Source organism: Asparagus officinalis, chromosome 8, assembly GCF_001876935.1.
Source record: "Asparagus officinalis chromosome 8, Aspof.V1, whole genome shotgun sequence".
NCBI classification, from domain to species: domain Eukaryota; kingdom Viridiplantae; phylum Streptophyta; class Magnoliopsida; order Asparagales; family Asparagaceae; genus Asparagus; species Asparagus officinalis.
In genome coordinates, this window is record NC_033801.1 from 115,484,599 (window position 1) to 115,506,339 (window position 21,741).

A 21,741-nucleotide genomic window follows, 5' to 3' on the forward strand; every position below is an offset into this window, starting at 1 on the left:
GTCGTAATTGTAGTTTAGAAAATATCACCTCTCGACTTATCACAATTACCGTATGCATCCAAAACTTTTACATTCTCTCTGAAAACCCTTCAAAATAAGGAGAAGAGAAGAAGATGGCCTAGACAGAAATTGATTTAACAGAATTTAGCAGATAATATTGTCCTCCAATTGCAAAGCGAAAGTACTGGCGGCTTCCACGATAACGCCCCAATGTATTGGGATATTTTGTGAAACGCGCTCAAAATTTTATCTCAGACGCTAAACCGTAAGATAGTTTGCAATGATCTGGCCTACGCTAGAAAAAAATGTTCACGCTGTACAGTGACTTGCTCAACCAGAATACTTCGTGGATAAATTACCATGAACCAGCAACAGACTTCATGTAACTTGCACATCGTTATGGACAATTACATGTAGATTTAACTGCAGCAGAGTCTGATAATTTTAGTCAAGTCTGTGGCATTGGCAAGCAAAAGGTACAAGGATATATCAGATCGCGCTGTTAGACAAGCAAAGGGGAAAACCGAAAACCACCTCATACACTTTTGTACTCTGCAGCAACACTCGTCGTCTCCAAGTTAATTCAAGGTTCATAATTTGAAGGCATTTTTGGACTATTTCTTCTTTCTACCACCAGCCTTAGCCTTCTTGTTAGCAGGCTCCTTTGCCGTCTTGTCTTGAGACTCCTGAAACATTAGTAATGTGGGTTTCAGAGACAAAGACTAGTATTATGAAAGAAAATTTAAATGCGGGGGTAACATATGGATACAAGATATCAACACACAGTAAACGGTTCGCATTGACAACTGTAGATTTAAATTAATCTGTGAGAGTGAATTTAGAGGCAGACAAGCAACAGAAATACTTATCAGCTGATTTCAGTAGACCCGTAACCATAACTTTAAAAAAAACATTTATGGTAGAAGCTATCAGAAAAGGAAAACGTTTCAAAATTTTCATCTTCTTTTCTGATTTTTATAGCACAAGCATCTTTGTGACAAAAATTAGCTGATAATGTACATTGTATCAGCTGCTATTCAATTAAAAGTACAGGTAAATAATAGGACTAGCTTTCACTTTCTAAGGTTCAGCAAATTTCTACATGTCACCGGCTGAAACAAAGTCCCGCTATAGATGTTTTGCGGCATCTGAAACCAAGTTGTGGATTTGGCATTTTTACTCTGCCAACTTTGGCGTCTGAGGACATAGTGACATGCAGAGTAAGCATCCTAGGCTTGAGTGCCAATTTGGCATCACCAAGCGCACATCGGGTTCCCTGTCACCCAGATATCACAGAATTAAGGAAGTACTCTTTAATCACGTAATCAAAAAGAAGCTTCACTTCAGAGTGTATATTTGTTCTTCTAAGCAATACAAGTCATTAGATAATACTTGAATACTCAAGCCGGTCAAGATTTAGAAGGTGACAGGAAACATGTTAATAAAAACCTAAATAATTTGAAGAGAAACATTTTCCGGCAGATTCTGCAAGCTAGTCTCCTACGTCAGTGTCATCCATACAAACATGTATAATGTTTAAAACAGAACTTGTCTGGCTATGGTTCAAGAGCACTTGTGGCAAAAAAGGAGCTCTGAAGTCACTTCATTAAGCATTAAAAAATTGGGCCTTCTGTACAATTCCATTAAATAATCAGGAGCTGGTATAACTTGCTTTCTTCAGTTACAGTGTTCAAATAGGATTTCGAACTGAAATTTGCTCTCAAGGGACTGAAAACAACCTAGAAATCAACGTTCCCATATTCCAGGAATCAATTTATGGGAACGTGGAGGAAGAGGGGAGCACCCTTTTCCTCTTGGATAAAGTATAATGGAGCATGATGCTTAACATTTGAAGTACACGGTACATACCTTGCGCTTAACAGGTACAGATGTACCCACAACTGGCTTGAAAAAAGATTCCAATCTGTAAAGATCCAAAAAACAATGTGTTATATGTCTGAAAAGGTTTGAAAAGCCAAGAAATCTCATGTTAAAATCCTTACCGGCCCTGGGAAGACTTATTCTTTGCTGCTTTAATTTTCTCTATCGACTGTAAACCAGAAATAAAAACCAATTAAATATGAATAGTTTTTAAGAAATAACAACAGACAGAAAGCATTGTTCTTTTGATTAATAAAGTACATACCTTTACTACTCGATCGTTGTTGAAACCGTTTTCATTCACCAGAAAGTTCACGAGACCCTAAGCAATGAAGAGCGATTTATATATCTCTTCAGGAAAAAGAAAATATGGATATATTAACTTATTAATATCTACATTGAGTCCATTGCTTACCTCCTCCTCTGGAGGAGTCCACTTAAGCTCTTCTGAGTCATTAGTGACAAGAGGCTCTTTAAACAGGCGTCGAGCTTCTTGGTATGGCCAATCCTCAGGTATCTGATACCTGTGCATTAAAAAATCCAACATATAGTACATAAGTTGCAGTTATAACTAATGCATAAGTTGTAAGTGCCGCCATGGGAGAAAGAAAAGAAAATTACATGCAAGATGTCAGGCAGTCAACAGGAAATTGATGGACTTATGTTTTGAGGTTATAACAAACAAACTTTGGGGATTAGTTTTTATCAGTAGAATGGCCAGTAGCATTCAACTTCTACTAGACAACTCATTACAAAGGATTAATCCCTAACCCATAGTATCTGTTGATGCTAAATATCACACAGCCAATTAAAGTCACGAAGTTTATATATAAAAAAAAGAGGAGGCGTCGCTTTCTTCTTCGACTTTATGCCGGATTCTGGAATTAGGATGGCCGAGCAATCTGCATACAAAGAGTCGTAAGAGGACGGAGATGAGTTCCCCAGTGATACCTCCAACGATCAAGTCGGTTGATGAACTTGAGTGGAGTTAAAGAAGAACTGTGTTTTCTTATTTTTGTACAGTGTGTGCTTTAGGGGGGTTTAGATCGCGAACCTTTGGCTATTTGGCTATGGCGAATAGCATATGTATTTATAGGGGATGCTAAGGGCAGATTGGTCACTTCATGAGTGTACAGTAAGACGGTGGTGAGGGGTAAGCTGGAAGTTGAGTTATCCTTTGCTCTACACGTGTTGGTTAGTGAGTGACGGGAGCACTTCAGCAACATTGGTAACTAGCAGTCCGACGAGTCTTCAAGACTTCGAGTCGCTGGCTCTCGTGTCGACTGACACCGTCTTTTGTGTTAACACAAGAGTGTCGGCATGTCTGACTGGTTGGAATGTCGTATTGTCCCATCTAACAACCGTCTCTCGAGTCGATATAGATATGTTGACTCGTTGGGGAAGTCAGGATCTCTCGTGTCGACCAACATCGTCTTTCGTGTCGACACAAGAGTGTCGGCTTGTCTGGCTAGTCAAGATGTCGACTTATGAGATCATATATCCATGAAATAGATATACCCCATAACAGTTAGCCCCTTTCGCTTGGAATCGGCTTGAGCCAAGTCCAAGTGAAATAAAATAATCAAAGGTCAAATAAGGGAAGATATGATCTTATTTAAAGAACTGTACTATCTGACATCTGCGGGCATCATCATAACTATAGCAGGGCTGTTCTCCTGGCAGATTACGGGTTCTTCGAGGTAAAAGAAAGGAGGTGTGTTGCGTCTTTCGGAAGAATTTCGAATTTCGAGGATAGATCCTAACCATAAGAGGTAATTGACTCTAACGGCTTGAACCTTAACAGTTGTAAAGTAGGAGTTTTTTATATTTATATATCAAACCATCATGCGCCGCTATCACCCTTTCAAATTCCCTTCTGATTAATTGTTCTTCTTCCCCAATCTCTTTTGTCATTTTGCTCATTTTTCCTGCCAATTATCCTTCTGTTTCTCTATGGGTTTAGAAATAGTTTATCGTCGGGATCTTCTGGAAAGCATTCATTCCAAAATAACCTTATCTCAATTGAGGACGATGTCTAAAAAGTTTGACATCCCTGCAAGATATGAGCTACTCACTCCGACGAGTTCAGAGGCTGTTTTCAACTATGGGCCTGAATGGCATCCTCTCTACTTAAGACACATGGAGTGCGGTTTAAGATTACCCATGCCTCCATTTCTGAAACAACTATTTGAGACGCTAGGAGTTTTGCCTGTGCAAATGAAACTGAACGCCATAGCCATTGTTGTGCCATTTGCGATAATATGCCATTGGTTAGCAATCTGGTCTACTCTGAAGATTTTCGCTCATTTGGTGGCCGTAAAGGTAAATCAAAAGAAGCCTCATTATCATTTTCAAATGATAGGAAAGTTTAAGTTGATCGTAGATCTTTAGATTGGAAGAAAAAGTTTGTGTGGGTGGTTGGGGATGATTTAGAGATGCGTTGTTCCGATTGGCCCGAGATAAGGAGGGATGCTCTTGCTAGAAACACGCTGTCTTCGGAAGAGAAAAAGCAACTCGACTTAATCAAGGGATTCGCAGGCTCTCGCCATTTTGAAGATCTGCTCGATAGATCAGTCTTGCGCATGACCGGGATGTCAGTTGAGCCGATGGCTTCTCGAGACATAGATAGGTCTACGGTCCTCATCACTAGATCAAGGGAGGCGAATGTGATGCCCACAGCTAGACTAGTTGATCCCCAGGGGGGAGCCATCTGTTAGGCCAGCTAAACGTCTTGGCGAAGATTTCCATTCCTTAGGAACACAATTGGTCGGTAAAAAATACGCTGCTTCCCTCACTCTTAGGAGGAGAAAAAGAGAATCTGAAGGAATGCTTCAAGCGAGGAAGAGAAGCAGACTAATATCGTCCCTTTGGGTGATTCGAGAGAGAGATCGATCTTGAGAGAATCATCCAAGGCCTCTTTAGAAGAAATAACCGGGGAGAGGATGCAGGTTGGAGAGCAATCGTCGAATCGTCATCAGGAGTCGACTCGACGGGGCAAGGAGTCGGCTCATGAAGAGACGGGACCCTCTGTATGTCTGAAGTATCCTTTTCCGAATAAATTCTCTAGCGTGGAAGGAGATTGGGACAAGATAAGAATGTGCCTCATTAGACTTTCCTTGCCTGGTGTTAAGTATGAGATGGAACTCGCGCCGGAGTTCCACTTTGAAGCTGAACGTCACCTCGATGTTCGGGAGACCGTCCTTGGGTCTCGCTGAATCCAGTCCAAGGCGGTTAATCAATTCCTCCTTCCAGAAGATGAGAAGTATCTGGAGAAGGTGCCCGACCTCAGTCTTCATCATGCTCTCCGCAACTACTTTACTCGAGGAGCCATATATCTGGGGAATCTCGAGAAATTCTACAGCCTATATGATATTCCCAGGGATCTCAAGTTGATGGTTCCTGAGGGAAATGACACAGTATATCGCCATGGTCCCAACAAAGCGTCATTATACTTGGCCCACCTCGATCAAGGACTTCAACTGCCTCTTCATCCATTCGTAAAGGATGCATGTGGTGCTATGGGGATCTCCCCTTCTCAACTCGTCCCGAATGCAATAGGGATTCTGAAGGCTTTCATAGTCATTTGCTTCCGGGTAGGTGTTCTTCCTACTATGAATTTATTCGGTCACTTGGTTGGCATTAAGTCAACCAAAAAGGATCCGCACTTCTTCTATTATATAAGCAGCTTCAAGATCGTCTCAGATGCTCCAGAGTCCAATAGGGACTGGAAAGGACATTTCTTTTGGGTTCTCGGGGCTGATGAAACTCTCTCATGCTCGGAGTGGCCTGAGATCAATAAAGATGTGTTGAAACTCAGTCCCTCGAAGCTGAGAAAAGACGACAACTAGAGAAGATCCAATCCTATACTGGATCTAAAGAGAGGAGCAACCTCTTTGACTTAGCGTCACTTCGAGTGGCGCACATCTCATGTCTTGCCTACTGAAGCTGATCAAGCTAGGGCGAGCATGTTGACATTCCGTCTTGCTAGAAGTCAGGAAGTAAGATCTAAAGACGAGGAGTCGAGGTCCGCTAATAGGCCCCAAAAGAGGCCGAGGGGATATTTAAACCCTAAAGAGACATCCGCGCTGAGGTCTCGGATGAGCGAATTGGCTGCCCAACTGGGAAAGGGGAAAAATATTAAGAAACTAGCGATTAGACGCGGTCATCAACCAGTTGCAACACAAGTTACTGAGGCGCCCCGAGTGAGCCCTGTTACAAAACAAGGGCTATTTGAAGAATAGTCGGGCACTCGAGTCAATGAAGGGGATAAGGTCATTGCTAAAGATCCCCTTATTCCTCCGGTGGCTAAGGAGGTGGTGGGATCAACTAAACCCGTCGATGCTATGGCAGGTACTGAAATTATCGACCTGGTTTCTGAGTCGGCATCGTCCCATAGACTAGGCAAAGAGCCGGTTGAGTCGGCGAGGAAAATGACTGAAGAAACTGCACCCCTCCCCGAGCCCTAAGCAGAAACTATCGGGAAATATGAGATCGAAGAAAGTCAGGGGTCGCTGGCCTTTCCCTCACTGGATCTCGGAAGTGGATTTTCAAGATTGGGAGAAAGCCAAAGCGATGCTAGCAGGAGTGCCACTAGGCCCTTGCTCACCAAGGAAAGAGCTCTCCGAGGGCGACAAGTTCATCCCGTCTGCATATCTTGACAAAGAGACTTCCATTCTGGGATCCCTCTCGGCTCCAATCACGATCGTACAAAAATTCTCCCTTCCCAATGATGAGGGTGTCTTGAAGAGGATGCCAAACTTTAGCTTGCATCTAGCTCTCAAGACTCATCTAGTCTGAGGTGCGCTAGTGGAGCAAGAACTGTATGAGCGATTTAAGCACATGCATGATGCTTCACAAGGGTGGCTATCGGAGATAGCAAAGGAGAAGGCGACTAAGGAGGAGGCTGAGAAGAGGATCAACACCTCGGAGGTTGAGCTGAACGGTATCGAAGCTCGCTGGCGCCAAAAAGTGAATGCTAGAGACAGTCCTCGAAGGGCTTCGGTCTCAGAGTGATAAGCAGACATCTATGATTGGAGATCTAAAGGGAGAAGTAGCTCATCAAAAGAGGGAGATTAATCGTCTCCAGCGAGGGATCAAAGAACGAGACGATCAGCTGGTCGCTTTAACTAAGGAAGCAGAATCTGAAAGGGGTCTGAAAATAGTTGTCGAGGAAGAAGTTCGATCGAGTCATCTCTCAATCGAACAATTGGGGCGTGATCTCGAGAAAGAGTAGTCGAGTCGTCAAGCGTCCTTCACCATGGTGAAGGACTTAAAGGATAAACTTGCTCATTTCGACTCGCAGCAATACAAGGAGAAAATAATCGAAGATTGGCGTCACGGTTCTATAGGGAAAACCGAGGTGGTCTTAGCAATTAAAGTTGGGGTTGATTACTTCGTCTCCTTGGTACCTCCTAGTTCACATCCTCCTCTTGATCGTTATTATCCTTCCCTAGTCTCCCGTGTTTCGATCTTCTAAAAGAATTCGAGGCGAAGAGAGGGGGACTGAACTTAATCTTGGATAATGAAGACGAATCTTCAGATGGTGCAGAGGAGGAACCTGCGGCTATCCAAGAAGCTGTCGTTCCACCCCAAGAAGCTCCTGCGGACGGTGATAATTGAGAACTTGTTGTGCCCTCTCCCAGACTTCCCTCTTTTTTTTGCTTGTTATCGGTGTTTTTAGTATGACTATAAACAGCCAGTGTTGATCTAGAAAGAATCTATTTTATCTCGAGTTTATGATTCTTTTATTTAGATAGAATTCTGAAATGCTTAGAACTCAATCAATATCAATACTTGTAGATTTTCTAAAAGCATGTAATTCGACTTTAGAATCAAGTGCCTAGATTCGAGAGAGTCGGCTAGGTCTTTCCTTCCCCTAAGGCCAAGAAACGACTAGGGGAGTCGGCCAAAGGGTTGTGTCTTGGGTTTATTCCTGATAAGGTACTAAAGGCTTAAAATCCGACTCGGAAGTCGAACGCCTAGGCTCGAGAGAGTCGATTAGGTCTTTCCTTCCCCTAAAGCTGAGAGACGGCTGTGAGAATCGGCCAAAGGGTTGTGCCTTGGGTTCGACTAGGTCTTCAGCCATAGTGAAGCCTTGATCCCTGTGAGATAAGAGTTAATTCATATTTAATAATCATCAGTTCTAAAATTTACATGATCATGAAAATATCCATTGTAGGCATCTGATGCTCAAAGGGGCTTAAACCACTTGTGATCTTGCTTTGTCTCTGTTTCAAAGGCAGTTTTGTAATGGATGAGGCTGCCAGTATAAAACCTCTTTAGTTGGATTTTGCTTGCTTTTGTATAGCAGACTACTCAATGATAGATGAAGATGAGTCGAAACTCTATTTGCCATCTCATCAGCCAATGTTCTTTTTGAATCTAAATCTTCAGTAAGGCCTTGAAGGCGGATGGTTAGCATGCCGGCTTTTAGCAAAAGGAACTGTCCAGACATCACGAATCATGTTGAATGGCGTTTTTCAAGTCGGGTTCGCGAGGGTTGGGGACACGATCAGAAGCTACATGGTACCTTTTGTGGTAAAAATTCTCTTGGAGAGAGAATCTACCAGCCGGTATTATACTCACTGGAAATGACAAACCATAACGGTTTCCTCAAATGAGCATCGGGAGCATTGGGGGTTGGACCATACTGTGAATGGAGAACTCTTTCTTATGGGGATCATGCGGGTCGCATGTTCCGACCACCAGAGCTTAAACAACTTTAGTGGTGCAGGCGTCAATTAAAGGGCCAATGTTATTCTTCTTGAGAAGACAATCAGCTAACAGGCCTTAAGCTTTTCCCGCGATCTCATCCCTGATATATGGGAGTTCCCTTCAAAAAGTCATCATGGTCCAAGACGCCTATCACAGACTTAATCACTGCTTCTATGCTCATATGAGCTATTACAAGTTGAAGCTTAAGTGATATTTAGCCTGATCAGATCCTATGTTCTGACCAAAATTATTTTGTGATGGCGATTAGAAACCAGGGTTGCTTTTCAAGAAAGACAACCACCCTTATGGTGTCTTCTTCTGAAGGGTTTTTAGAGGGGCTGAATGTCATTCTACCATCTAGCAGATGGTGTGCTTGGCAAACACTCCCCAGATAAGTCGCTGAGGCCTTCGAAGACTACATCTATGTTGGTTCCTCTTAGCCAAATTTAACCCTCCTTAGCTTGAATGATACAACTTCTGACTTCATTTAGCTTGGATGATATAACTCTGATGTTGTTCTTCAGGGTGGGTAGAATCGGACCCTTGTTCAGAACTTGACATGTCTTCTCAGAAAAACAAAGGGCCCAACGGTGGGCGCCAAACTGTTGATGCTAAATATCACACAAGCAATTAAAGTCATAAAGTTTATATTAAAAAAAGAGGGACCGCTTTCTTCTTCGACTTTATGCCGGATTCTGAAATTAGGATGGTCGAGCAATCTGCACAAAAAGAGTCGTAAGAGGGCGAGGATGAGTTCCCACGTGATACCTCCAACGATCAAGTCAATTGATGAACTTGAGTGGGGTTAAAGAACTGTGTTCTTATTTTTGTACAATGTGTGCTTTAGGGGGTTTTAGATTGCGAACCTTTGGCTATGACGAATAGCATCTATATTTATAGGGGATGCTAAGGGCAGATTGGTCACTTCATGAAAGTACAATAAGACGGTGGTGAGGGGTGAGCTGAAAGTTGAGTTATCCTTTGCTCTACACGTGTTGGGTAGTGAGTGACGGGAGGTCACTTAAGCAACATTGGTAACTAGCAGTCTGACGTGTCTTCAAGACTTCGAGTCGCTGGCTCTCATGTCGACTGACGCCGCCTTTCGTGTCGACACAAGAGTGTCGGCTTGCCCGACTGGTTGGAATGTCGTCTTGTCCCATCTAACAACCGTCTCTTGAGTCGATATAGAGATGTCGACTCGTCGGGGAAGTCAGGATCTCTCGTGCCGACCAACATCGCCTTTCATGTCGACACAAGAGTGTCAGCTTGTCTGGCTAGTCAAGATGTCAACTTATGAGATCATATATCCGTGGAACAGATATACCCATATCAGTATCATGTTTACGAATGTGGGAAAATGTGGAAGTTTTGCATGAAAAGATACTGAAAACATTTTGAGAAGTGTACTTTGTCATCATACAAACCTGGTCTAATGAAACACATGTGAAGCCAGATGGTCAATTTACTATTGATGTTGCATTGGAATTCCGCTTAGTCAATTCTACCTTTATTGCACACTTATTTCATCATATAATTCAGGTTGTTCCACTCACTGAAGAGGAATGTGTGGGAGACTGATAAAAAGTAAGGAGGTAGGGAAGAGATGAGTACTGATCAGGAAGGAAAGAGAAGTGGGACTATTTTGACATTTTTTTGGGAGCCGTCTAGTGTTTGTCTAGGCTTCTGGATGTGGAGTTTTGGGACTGGATGTGGTAGGATAGAGAGTAAAAGAGAGGGTACAGGGTAAGTATGGCTAGTTGTTGGATTTGTGCAGCTCTTTGGGAGAGTATAGAAGAAAGAAAGATGGGAGTGACTGTTTGCTGCAGGAAAACAAGAGAAAAGAAAAGGAAGCTTAATGAGTATCGAGAGGAATCACACCTTCTAAGGCATAGGATTTGGCCTCACAAATATCCAAATCACATGCACTATAATCATTAGATTTTCATCAAAAACTAAAGTAAATCTCTCTACTTAAAATCTAAAAATTTCAGGAATATCTACACTAATTTATAGACTAATGATACAAATTCAAATTTAGAATCAACTAAGTCACTAATCTGAACCCCTATAGAACTAGGAGAGACAAATTAAATTTTAAATCTAATAAACAACAACAAAAAGAAGAAAGTCTTTATCCAAATTTTTTACGTCAGCAAATTTTAAATTGAATAAGCAATCCTAAATTGAAATCCAAGATATAATCCTAAAAGGTATATCAATATGGAAGGTTATCGCATCAGAGCACTATGTTTCAGCATGATTAAAACATACAGAAATGAAAACAAAGGTACAATCACAAAACAAAATATTTCACATTACATAAGGAAATAACCAGATCATCTAACGTACCTATCCCTGTTTATATTCTCCAATATGGTCTCTATTGTACCATGTTGACGGATCAATTTTAAGGCTGTTTGCCCCCCAATACCTGTTTCAAAGATATGCATAAGCAGAGTTTTTGTTAACAGGTACAATAAGACACATATCACATGCAAAACTTATGGTAGAAAATGATCATGATGAAACTATGATTTAGTGCACCTGTTTATGCATTGAAAGTGGCATAATCGGAAGTCATGTATAAACTAAGATGTCAGTCACTAAAAGTCTGATTGACAAATTTGAACAAGGCTGTTACCAAATCTATACAACAAAATGTGTCAGAAACTTTTTGTCAGCGCAAATACAAGTATATCTAGATTTTAGTTTCAGTCATTAGGAAAGAAATAGCAACCTTGTGCAACAGCTGTACCATTTTTTAAATAATGCTAGAAGACCAGAATAACATAGACGTGAACTTCATGAAGAACAATCTCATGCTCTTGGGTTTCTAATAGGGGATACATGTGTATCTCAAAGGCAACACCCAGGGGTAGACATTCAATCCTGGAGCAAAACTAATGTAAAACTTCAGAGAAAGCATTGGGCATTTCTCTAAATTCAAAGCACAGTGAGCCACTTTATACTTATAACATCACAGGGAAAGAAAGATTGCTGCCTTTTATGGAGTCCATATATCATATGCCTGACTATACATGTCAGGACTAGGCTACAAGAGGATAACTACGTTCAGGGGAAAGAAAAACAAAGATCTTAGGTGAATTTTGCAACTTTTGTTATTATATTCCAAGAAGCAAAGCAAAACAAAAGTACATAAAACAGAAATCCATGAAAATGAATTGGAAATAAAGCAAAGGTCAAAACTAATTACCAGAACATACCAGTCTTTTCAGTTGAAGGAAATGAAAGACTTTTTGGTCAAGAAGCTTGGGAGAGGCTAGGTACTAACCAACAACGTTTTAAGTATTGGTTATTGGAAATATATCAGACGGCTAAAATTCCTACCGGATCCCAATTATCGGGATATATTGGGAATAAGTAGTAAAAATCAGAGTGTTACATTGGATGGTGAGCATATATAATATAATGTCTTCAAAATATAATCTAAGCACATCTAATGAAAAATCAACATACTAGTTTTCAAATAACACATGTTTAGAATCACTTACCAATTATTTTTGTTTAGTGGATGCAACAGAGAATAGAATAGCATTGTTTTTGTTTAGCGTATGCGGGTTGGGCATCGAAAAAAGAGGGTTTTTGTCTCCAAACCCAAACCAGTTCACTTAGAATGTAAATTGTAGAAAATCGAATGATTTTTAGCCCACAAGAAATCGGCCTCTTTATCGGATTTACACCGATATATCCGGAAAAATCGGCCCAAAACTGTATGCAATATATTTTTGCAAAAATTGTATCGGCCATAACCCAAACCCTATACATCCATGATAAATCGATAAAATCAGCCTATTTTTAAAACACTAACAAATGAATACTCCAAAAATAAACAGACCACTTGTTAGGTCACCCTGAGAATTGGAAGTCATGGCGAATACATTTCAATAATAGCTTACAAGAGACTAATAAGTTATTTATTGTAGCATTTAAGGAACACATTTTTCATGCATTGATCTGCCAATTGGACAATTACTAATTACTCATACACAAACTTTTTCAATTCAAGCTGAAAAAACTTCAAACAAAAATAGTGGAAAGCCACAGATAATGTCTAGCAAGATGCAAACTTGTAGCTTAAAAGAAATAATAAAAAAACACTTACCTTTGATACTATCACAGTAGTCACACCCACAAAGAATACACAAGTCAATGAATTGATCCATGGTCAGTTCTAGCTCTGCCAGAACCTGGAACATCACAATACTGAGAAATCCACTCAGACTAAACTAGCAAGCAGAAGTTTATCCATGAATCAGGCACCTTAGCAACTTCAAATTCCATTACAGGAATCTTTTTGGAGCTTGGATCCATTAGATGGCGAAGAAACCTTGGGGCTCCAAAGGTTAATGAATCCATATCTTCTGAAGCAACAGCATACACCTAAAGATTAATGTATTAAATGAAGTTAGAGATATAATTTTAATTTGTAGTGAAGAAAAACATGTAAGTACATTTCATGCCTTGCCATTTTTGCAAAGTGATGCACATTCTGCTTCTGCTTCGCTTGGCGCCTGTAAAAAAAGGTAGATCAGGAGTTAGGATGAAATATGAGTTCCCCAAATAACCCCAAAAGGTGTATTTAAATTTTAATGAGTGTCAGGCTTTCAGCTATCGTATACCAACAATAAGCATTGTCTCAATGAAGCAGTCCTTGTAAAGTACTATAAAACTATGACACATAGCAAAGCACTAGATGGGGAAAAGCGACCTTCCAACTTGGTATCACCCTTTTTTATGGTGAGGGCAAATTATATTTTTGAAGCACATATATAGATCCACGAAGACAACAAAAATAACGTTAACTTATGTTTATCACCTCAATCACAGGGACACCCATCAGTCTCAGAAGTTTTTTGCAATCCTCATTATGTTGCTTGGTCACCTGCCATATATGAAGAACCAAAGTGAGAAAGATAAAGTGGTTCCTAAAACATCAAATTGCCAAAAGGCTAACGACCTTCAACCAACATATAGTGATTCAAACAGCCTAACAAAAGGAGTTATTAGGCAACTGCATGGAAAAATGGAAGCACTAGGACCCAGCAAAACCAGCAGGAAACCAGCAAAAGCAGTTGCAGAGCATTTGTGAAGAGTAAATTGGAAGCATTACTGTTTTGGATCAATCAACAATTCAATCAGATCCTGTGTGTGTATACTTGAAACATGTGAAGCAAGGAAATCAGCTGGAATAGAACATTTGTGAAGAGTAAATTGGCAGCCATATCATGTTATTGTAATTAGCAACTTTCCTACAACCATTCAAAGTAAGAAGTTAGTTTGCGAGATTTTATTTTCTTTAAACATTGCTTTTTTAATAATACCTTAAAAAACACAGCGACTACAATCATATCGATTTCACATTGCAACATATATGATCCCATCAGAAACATGGCAGCTATAAACAAAAGCGTGACATAGATAAACAATAAATGAAGCAGTCATTGGCAGAATTAAATTGAGCGGCACTAACATGCAGTAAAAGTCTTTAACCTCAGGGCAAACAAATACGCAGAAATGAAGGAAGCAACATTTTAAGCCTCAAACGTTCAAGAGATAGGTCGTGGGTTCATTAAGCATGTGACTTTCTTATTCGTGGAGCTGTTGTATACACTGCAGTTATTTCTACCGAGTTGTCTCCATCAACAAGGAATTGAATTCTTAATAAAGGTTCTTACTCTCTGTCACTAACTCACAAAGCTCTAAATTACATCTTTGATCTTTCTATAATATGGCTTCTAATTTCTGGAGAACATGGCAAATTAAATAGCATTGATCATGGACAACGGTGAGAAGCAGAACAAATAAACCCAGTGTGCACTATAAACAAGGAGTTATGCGAAAGAACTTTAAGTGTAGAGCTTGGTTGTCCATTGATTACTTTATTGACACTTGCATGAATATGGTAAACTGGTGAAGGCAAACAAGAAAGTCATCAAATTCATATTCCGGAAGTTATATGCAAAGCACTGTGTAATAACTAATACTACACTAGAAAAGAGTAAGTATAGCACTGTACATGAACTCAAGATTGTTGATATTCAATAAAAGACCAGTTTCTGTTAAGATTGAAATATACAAATAAAGAAAGACTAGTGCAAACCATGTCACAAGACTAGCTAGGAAAATGTGCTACAATACCAATCCGCTATTTTAATTTGAGAATTCAAATGTGGGTGAGAGGCAGTAGAGGACTACCTTTACAGTTCTTTTGCTGAATTTCTCAATTTCCACCTTATCTCCGGTCTGCAGCATCAACAAGAACACTATAAAGAGCTCTTGGTGAAGCAAAGTGGAAGCTTGTAATATAATGTGACAAAATATGCCAATTACCTCAATTGCTGCATTTAGGTCTTTGGTCGCGTCCTCTCTCCTTGTGTACCTAAGAAGGTACGATAACGAACAAAGATATTAAAGATAATTCAGATAATAAGTTGAATCTGAGACCTGGTTACAAAAAAATACTATGACACACCTCTTTGCAAGCTCTTGTTTCTTCAGGTCAGGTGGCTGACCATCAAAGACAAATCTGAAACAAACGTTAGTTTTAAATTAACGAAAGGAGGCAACAAAAGAAGGACCCATAGGTCCACTAATAAGAATAATTCTAAGAGAAAATGATAAGCGGAAAAAAAAACAAGTTACGCTGGCTTCATTCCAGCCTCTAGTAATCTTATTGTGCGTGTGAACATTCCTTGCAAATGACTGCCAACACAACAATCACATAAATAAGTGATATACCATAAAAAGGAGAGGAAAAATAAGGGGAAAAAAGTGTTATGACTAAGCAAAGAATGGAACTTTTCTAACCTGGTAACCTCGCCAGCCTCATTGGTAAGAGTTTCAGTTCCAGTTCTTCCCACCACAATCTAATACAAAAGAGAGAGGGGAAATTTAGCAAATTTGTCCCAACAAAGAAAATTTACAAGTTTTAGAAACTAAACCCAGCAGAAAGGATTATTTCCACTTCAATACCCCAAAATTTCACCATCTTATGCTTCGATATCCAAGTGCTATATGATAATTTGATACCACAATATACAACGCACTTGACATTAATTTTGTTCGAGAATATCAACTTAGAACAGTGAACAATAAACCATTTCGCCACCAAATTTCATTCTTATGAGTTTGGGGGTACGTATTGAAAGAAATCTAGGGCTTTGTAGTATCAAGTTGTCAAATTAACGTCAATTTCTAAACTTCAGCGTAATCAAATCGTCAAAAATAGAACTTCAACATATCAAACTTTAAAAGGGCGAAACTTTGGGGTATTAAAGTGCAAATAAACCGAAAAAGAAAGACAAAACAACGGACAAGGAACTGGTAGATGCTCATGCTAGCGTCGATGGCAATCTTGCGACCGAAATAGCTCTCGAATTTTTGCTCCTTCATGGCCTTTGGGGCGTTGTCAGCCAGCAGCTTCGTTAAACCCTAGAATCCAAAATAGAAGATAGAAACTGAGGATCAACACTAGTAATCAAAGAGAGAAAGAGAGAGGGCTGTAATTGACCGATCGAAACCCTAACCTTAATGCCCATGGCGAAATTGAGGAAAGAAGACGAAGATAGATAGGGTACTGAGAAGAAGGTTTTAGTTTCCCGCCTTTCAATTTTATCGCACCAATCGATGTAGGAAAGCCGCATTTCCACAATCCTAAGGCTGTATGAGGTATCAGTGGCGGATCGGTTGCATCTGGTCCTATAAAAGGGGGTGTTGTTTCAAATCCAATAATTTTAGAATATGGATTTCAACATGGGATTTGAAATATATTGGTTTTTTGTTATGGGTTGGGATTTCTAAAACTGTGTTTATTTTATTAATATTTTAATATTTAAAATGCTATAATTTGTAAATTCTTGTTTATTTCAAACTCAAATTGTAGCATTACAAATTTTAGAATTTGAAATCCATAGTTGTAAGAAACAAGTTTTATGATTACAAAATAATAAATGGCGAATATAAGAATTTTGGTGAGCTTACCTCCCAAAAAAAAAAACAAATACAATTGTATAACATGCAATGTGCAAATTCAGTTTGTTTCAAGCCCCTTTAACAAAAATTAAACAAAACCTGTCCAGACACAAGCAAGTTGGACCCAAGAACACAAGCAAGCAGCCGCAAACAAGAAAGATTGACCCAATAACACATGCAACAACACCCTCATGTAAAAATTGAAACAAAACCTTCCTGCTGCTTAATAGCATCTCATCCTCTTTAACCAAGGCCGCAAACAAGCAGCCGCAAACAAGCAGCTGAAAATAAACTGAATCTAAAACAAACATACTCAGTAACAAGCTCACAAGCAACCATTGAAACAAACTGAATCTGAAACAACCAAGCTAACAGAGATACAAGTGTTAACTATAGCTAGACATGTATTCTAGGAATTCCACTCATCATAAAGAAGTAATAGGAGCCAAATATCAAAATGGGAAGAAAATCCTAAATTGTAGCTAAGATGTTCAAAGTTAAGTTTTAAGAACAAAATAAGGGAATTTCAGAAAATGTGATAGAGAGTGAGCATGAAATGAATTAATAAGGGAATTCCACTCAAGGGACATAATGCATGCAAAGCTAAATACTACTGAACTACACACAAGTGACATAATCCATAGAATTAAAACCTTGTTGGGGTTTCTTTTTGGTAAGCAATTTAACTAATTACCAATCATCAGTGAAGTTCAAACAAATTATACACTCAACGTTTGGATCCTTACAAGCCAAAGATCAAACACACCAATACTATAACAGACTCAGATAAGAACCTAAGAAAAAAATTAAGTTTATATGAAAATATTTGGACTTTTGCAAACTAGTTTTCTTCTGTTTTGATATGATGAAGTCTTTCTCTTTCAGGGTATATTGGGATTGCTAGAGATCCTCATAACTTGCTAGTATGGTTCAAGCCTTTCTGCTTAAAGAAAAACAAAGGAATAAAGTACATAGAACAAATATAAGGCCTGAATGAGATTACCAATAAATTTGAAGTAACCAAACCATAGATAACAGGTTTATGGGGGCAGGTAACAAACCTTTAGGGAATGTGCCCAAGGTGTTCCACATGTGTCTAAAATCATAGAGAAAGAAGAAATAAATATATAAGTTAGAAGCATCAACAAGTTGTCCTTCAAAATACACTGGGAGTGACTGAAGCAAAGAAAAGTTGACACATACACCACAGGTGAATACACGCCGATAGCAATGTACTCAAAGACATGGTTGGCAAAAGTAGTGAAATATGCACTTGACATGGTTAGTAACAAACATGCTCACAAGCCATCAAACATGCTCAAAGCTCACTCTGAAACAAAAATGCTCAGTAACAAGCCCACAAGCAACCATTAAAACAAACTGAATCCGAAACAACCAAGCTCACAAGCCATCAAAAACATACTCAGAAACAAGCTATAACTCAAACAACAAAGGCTCAGACAAGGAACCATTAGAAAACTCATAATAGGACCAAGGTAGGGGCTCAGATATAGGTATTAAAATTGAATACATGGATTGTCTCATCTAACAATGATGTTGCAATGGAGGTTGCAATCACATGAATGGATTGCCTCACCTAACATTGTAAATACAATGTTGGTTGCATTCTCATCCTAGATTGTCCTACCTAAACAAAGCAAAACATTGTAGATTGCATTCTCATAATATGACCATCATCATTGCCCAAATTGAACAATACAAAATAGCCATACCAATACATATCGTGCAATGTAGGTTGCTATTAAGTACCATATTCATCCATATTTATATAAACCTGAAAAAGAACCCAAGCTCATATTCAGTTTATACAAAATATGACCAACAAGTATCATTTTCTAATGGTTGCTTGTGAGCTTGTTTCAGATTACTTCAGATTCAGTTTATTTCAGATTCAGTTTGTTTCAGGCCCCTTTAACAAAAATTAAACAAAACATGTCCACACACAAGCAAGTTGGATCCAAGAGCAGCTCAGATTGGACGTAAAACCCCCAACAAACCAAGGCTTCCAGCACGCCATTGTTTGTGGAAAATTTGTAGTAAAAAGAAATGAAGGAAAATTGATTTGTATTCCTTTAATCTCAATTACAATTTGGATTTCCTGATTACAAAAGAGAGGAGAATGATCTGGATTCTCCCCTTTGTTTAATTCTGGGTTCTTCACGGTGGCGATGGAGTGCTTCCTTCGAATGCTTGCTTCGAACTTGCTCTCTGTTGACGATCTGACGTCTTGTTTCACTGGAACATGATCTTCTCCTCACGATTTGACGTTGTGGAGAACTTGCGTGGCAAGTTTTAGAACTCTTGATGAGTTGATTGATCGAACGAGTTTGAAACTCTATGAAAGAGAGATCTCTTCTTTGCTGCCAAGGAGAAGGATCCAAAAGTCTTTACGGTGGCGATGGAGTGCCTCCCTCGAATGCTCGCGTCGAGTTTGCTCTCCGTTGACGATCCGAACGTCTTGATTCACTGGAACGTGGTCTTCTCCTCACGATTTGACGTTGTGGAGAACTTGCGTGGCAAGTTTTAGAACTCTTGATGAGTTGATTGATCTTAACCGTAATTGGTTAGACAAGCCAAAGATCTCTTCTTTGCTGCCAAGGAGAAGGATCCAAAAGCCAGGCCCGAGGATCTCTTCTGTTGCTGCCAAGAAGTTCCAACAGACCGAACCCCTGAACTGAATTGATTTTCAGTTATTTATAGGGGATTAAGGGGTGTAACCACCTCCTTAATTCACTCCTAAGTGGGCTAATGGGATGTAACCGTCCCCTAAAATCACTCCTGAGTGGAGTTATGATCCCCTCAGATCGTGGCAAACGGTTTTGAAACTGTTCAGCTCGTGTTTGAATGAGCCAAATGCAAAATCCCCGTTCTGGTGTGAATTCTGCATTCAAACGCAGTGTCTGGAAGCTTGAACGCAGTGTCTGAAAGCTCGGACGCAGCGGCTGGAAGCTGCGTTGGCATCTTGTTGGAAGCTGTGTTTGGCATCTTGTTGGAAGTTGCGTTTGGCAGCGGATGGAAGCTGCGTTGGCAGCATGTTAGAAGCTGCGTTGGCAGATTTAACAGCTACGTTTGGTAGCGGATAGAAGCTGCGTTGGCAGCTTTGGAGGCTGCGCTTGAGCTGTGTTTGCAGCGATTTGGAAGCTGCGTTGGCAGCGTTGGAAGCTGCGTCTGAGCTGCGTTTGCAGCTATTTGGAAGTTGCGTTGGCAGCATTGGAAACTGCATCTGAGCTGCGTTCGTGGCTATGAACGCGGTGCATCTTGAAGCTGGTACGCGGGGAGGACTTCCATGTCTTGGTTTGAAGAGACCGTCGATTTGTAATCTCTTTTTGTCAGAGCGTTGGAAAGATCATTATTTTGTAATCTTTGCTTTAGCTCTTTGATATGTGAGAGTCGTCAGATTGTAACTCTCGATGTTGATTGTGAAGGCTGTTGATTAGAGCTTTCATCAGTTGTTGCGAAGGTCGTCAGATTGTAACTTTCTGGAAGTCGTCAGAGTGTAACTTCTATCATCGGTGTTTTGATGGGGATCAGCTATCTATTGTGATTTTTAGACAGCCTAAAAAACCCCCTCCAAAGTTTTTGAAAGTTCAGTTTGCATTGGCGTACTTACTCTTGTGTTTATATTTCTTATCACCATTGTCCATTGCTCATTATTTATATCATCCACTGTCTTGTTTATTTTGTTTACCCTTGTGTTAGTTTATATATCCTTGCATATAATTCACCATATATATCACCATTGTCCATTGCTCATTATTTATATCATCCACTATCTTGTTTATTTTGTTTACCCTTGTGTATATCACTTATCCTAGCTCACATATCTTGTTATATTTCATACTTGTTAGGATAACTTGTTAATTAATTTTAATTAGTATAAAATCAGATTAAATTAGTATAAGACCCTAATCCCACCCCCCTTGGATCTAAAAATTGGTATCAGAGCTTGGTGCTCTTTGATCTAAGGTCTAATCACCTTGAGTTAAAGATCCAAGTTATCTTTTGTGCTAATCTAGTTTTGATTGCATTTATCTTGCTTGCATATACATACATATATTATGGACATGCATTATGTACCTTGTTTAGGCTTTGATCCTAATATTGTTCTTTCTTTCAATGCTTTTCCTTATTCCAATGGTGTTCTAGATTTAAAATATTTGTTAGATCTAGACATTTTGATTTATGGGAAATCATTAATAGTGCATATGTTGTGCCCAAATTAGATAAATCTATTTGAAGCACAAATGATAAAAGAATATTTATTTTGAACAAGCTTTTGTTAGAATTCTTGCTTAACGCTTTTGATACATCTATTTCTAACAAATTTGCTTGTAATGATAAAAGAATGTTTAATATGAACAAGCTTTTGTTAGAATATTTGCTTAATGCTTTTGACTCATCCTTTTCTAACAAATTTGTTCATTTTGATAGAGCTTACACATTACGAAAATTTATAGAAGCGCATCAAGAGAACTTTGAGGCGATCCGACAAGCTTTGGAGGCTTCCTCTTCAAATTCTATTGGAGCATCATGCACACGGGCACTAGGCGATAGCCCTAGTGAGGTTTGCGAGTTCGAATCAATTAATGATTTATCTAGTGATGAACTTGCTTGTGCTAGTGAAAAATTATTGCATACCTATAACAAATTGTATAAAAATTTTATTGAATTACAAAACAAGTATGTTGCATTAAAATCTGATCATGAGAAGTTAGCTTTCAAATTTGATATCATTACTCAAGAAAATGATGCTCTTAAAGAAAACACTGATATGTTAAATTTGTAAAACAATAATTTGAAATTAGATATTGCTAACTTGACTCATGACAAAATAATACCATGTTAGAAGTTGAGAACATAAAAAATAATACTGCTTCTTTTATAAATGACTATTTATGTTCTATTTCTAATAAAAATACATTTATGCCTAATAATGAAGATTTGAATATTGTGAATAAACACATTTTATCTTTAGATTCAACTTTGAGAATATGCATTGATAATCATAAGAAACTTATGGACAAGTGTGCTAAATCTAGTAAATCACCCATACACTATGCACACTTGTATAGCAAAGTTTACAAGTGCTCCATTTGTGGTCGTAAAGGCCATTTAGCTAAATTTTGCTATGAT

The 21,741-nt window shown here is 39.2% G+C and overlaps 1 protein-coding gene across 2 annotated transcripts; it reads right to left on the minus strand.

Moving 5' to 3' along the window:
- Positions 323–16,209, minus strand: LOC109822226 (flap endonuclease 1). Of its 2 annotated transcripts, none has more exons than XM_020388393.1 (17): positions 16,143–16,209; positions 15,931–16,047; positions 15,424–15,482; positions 15,259–15,318; positions 15,089–15,142; positions 14,947–14,995; positions 14,812–14,859; positions 13,433–13,498; positions 13,077–13,127; positions 12,877–12,996; positions 12,719–12,803; positions 10,945–11,026; positions 2,297–2,405; positions 2,147–2,203; positions 2,004–2,050; positions 1,870–1,924; positions 323–686 (listed from the first exon to the last, which is right to left on the minus strand). In XM_020388393.1, exons 1-17 carry the CDS (start codon positions 16,152–16,154, stop codon positions 615–617), a joined length of 1,143 nt encoding a protein of 380 aa, XP_020243982.1. In that variant the 5' UTR covers positions 16,155–16,209; the 3' UTR covers positions 323–614. The 2 variants fall into 2 exon arrangements, with proteins under 2 accessions (XP_020243982.1, XP_020243981.1); XM_020388392.1 differs by lacking the exon at positions 323–686 and adding an exon at positions 951–1,276.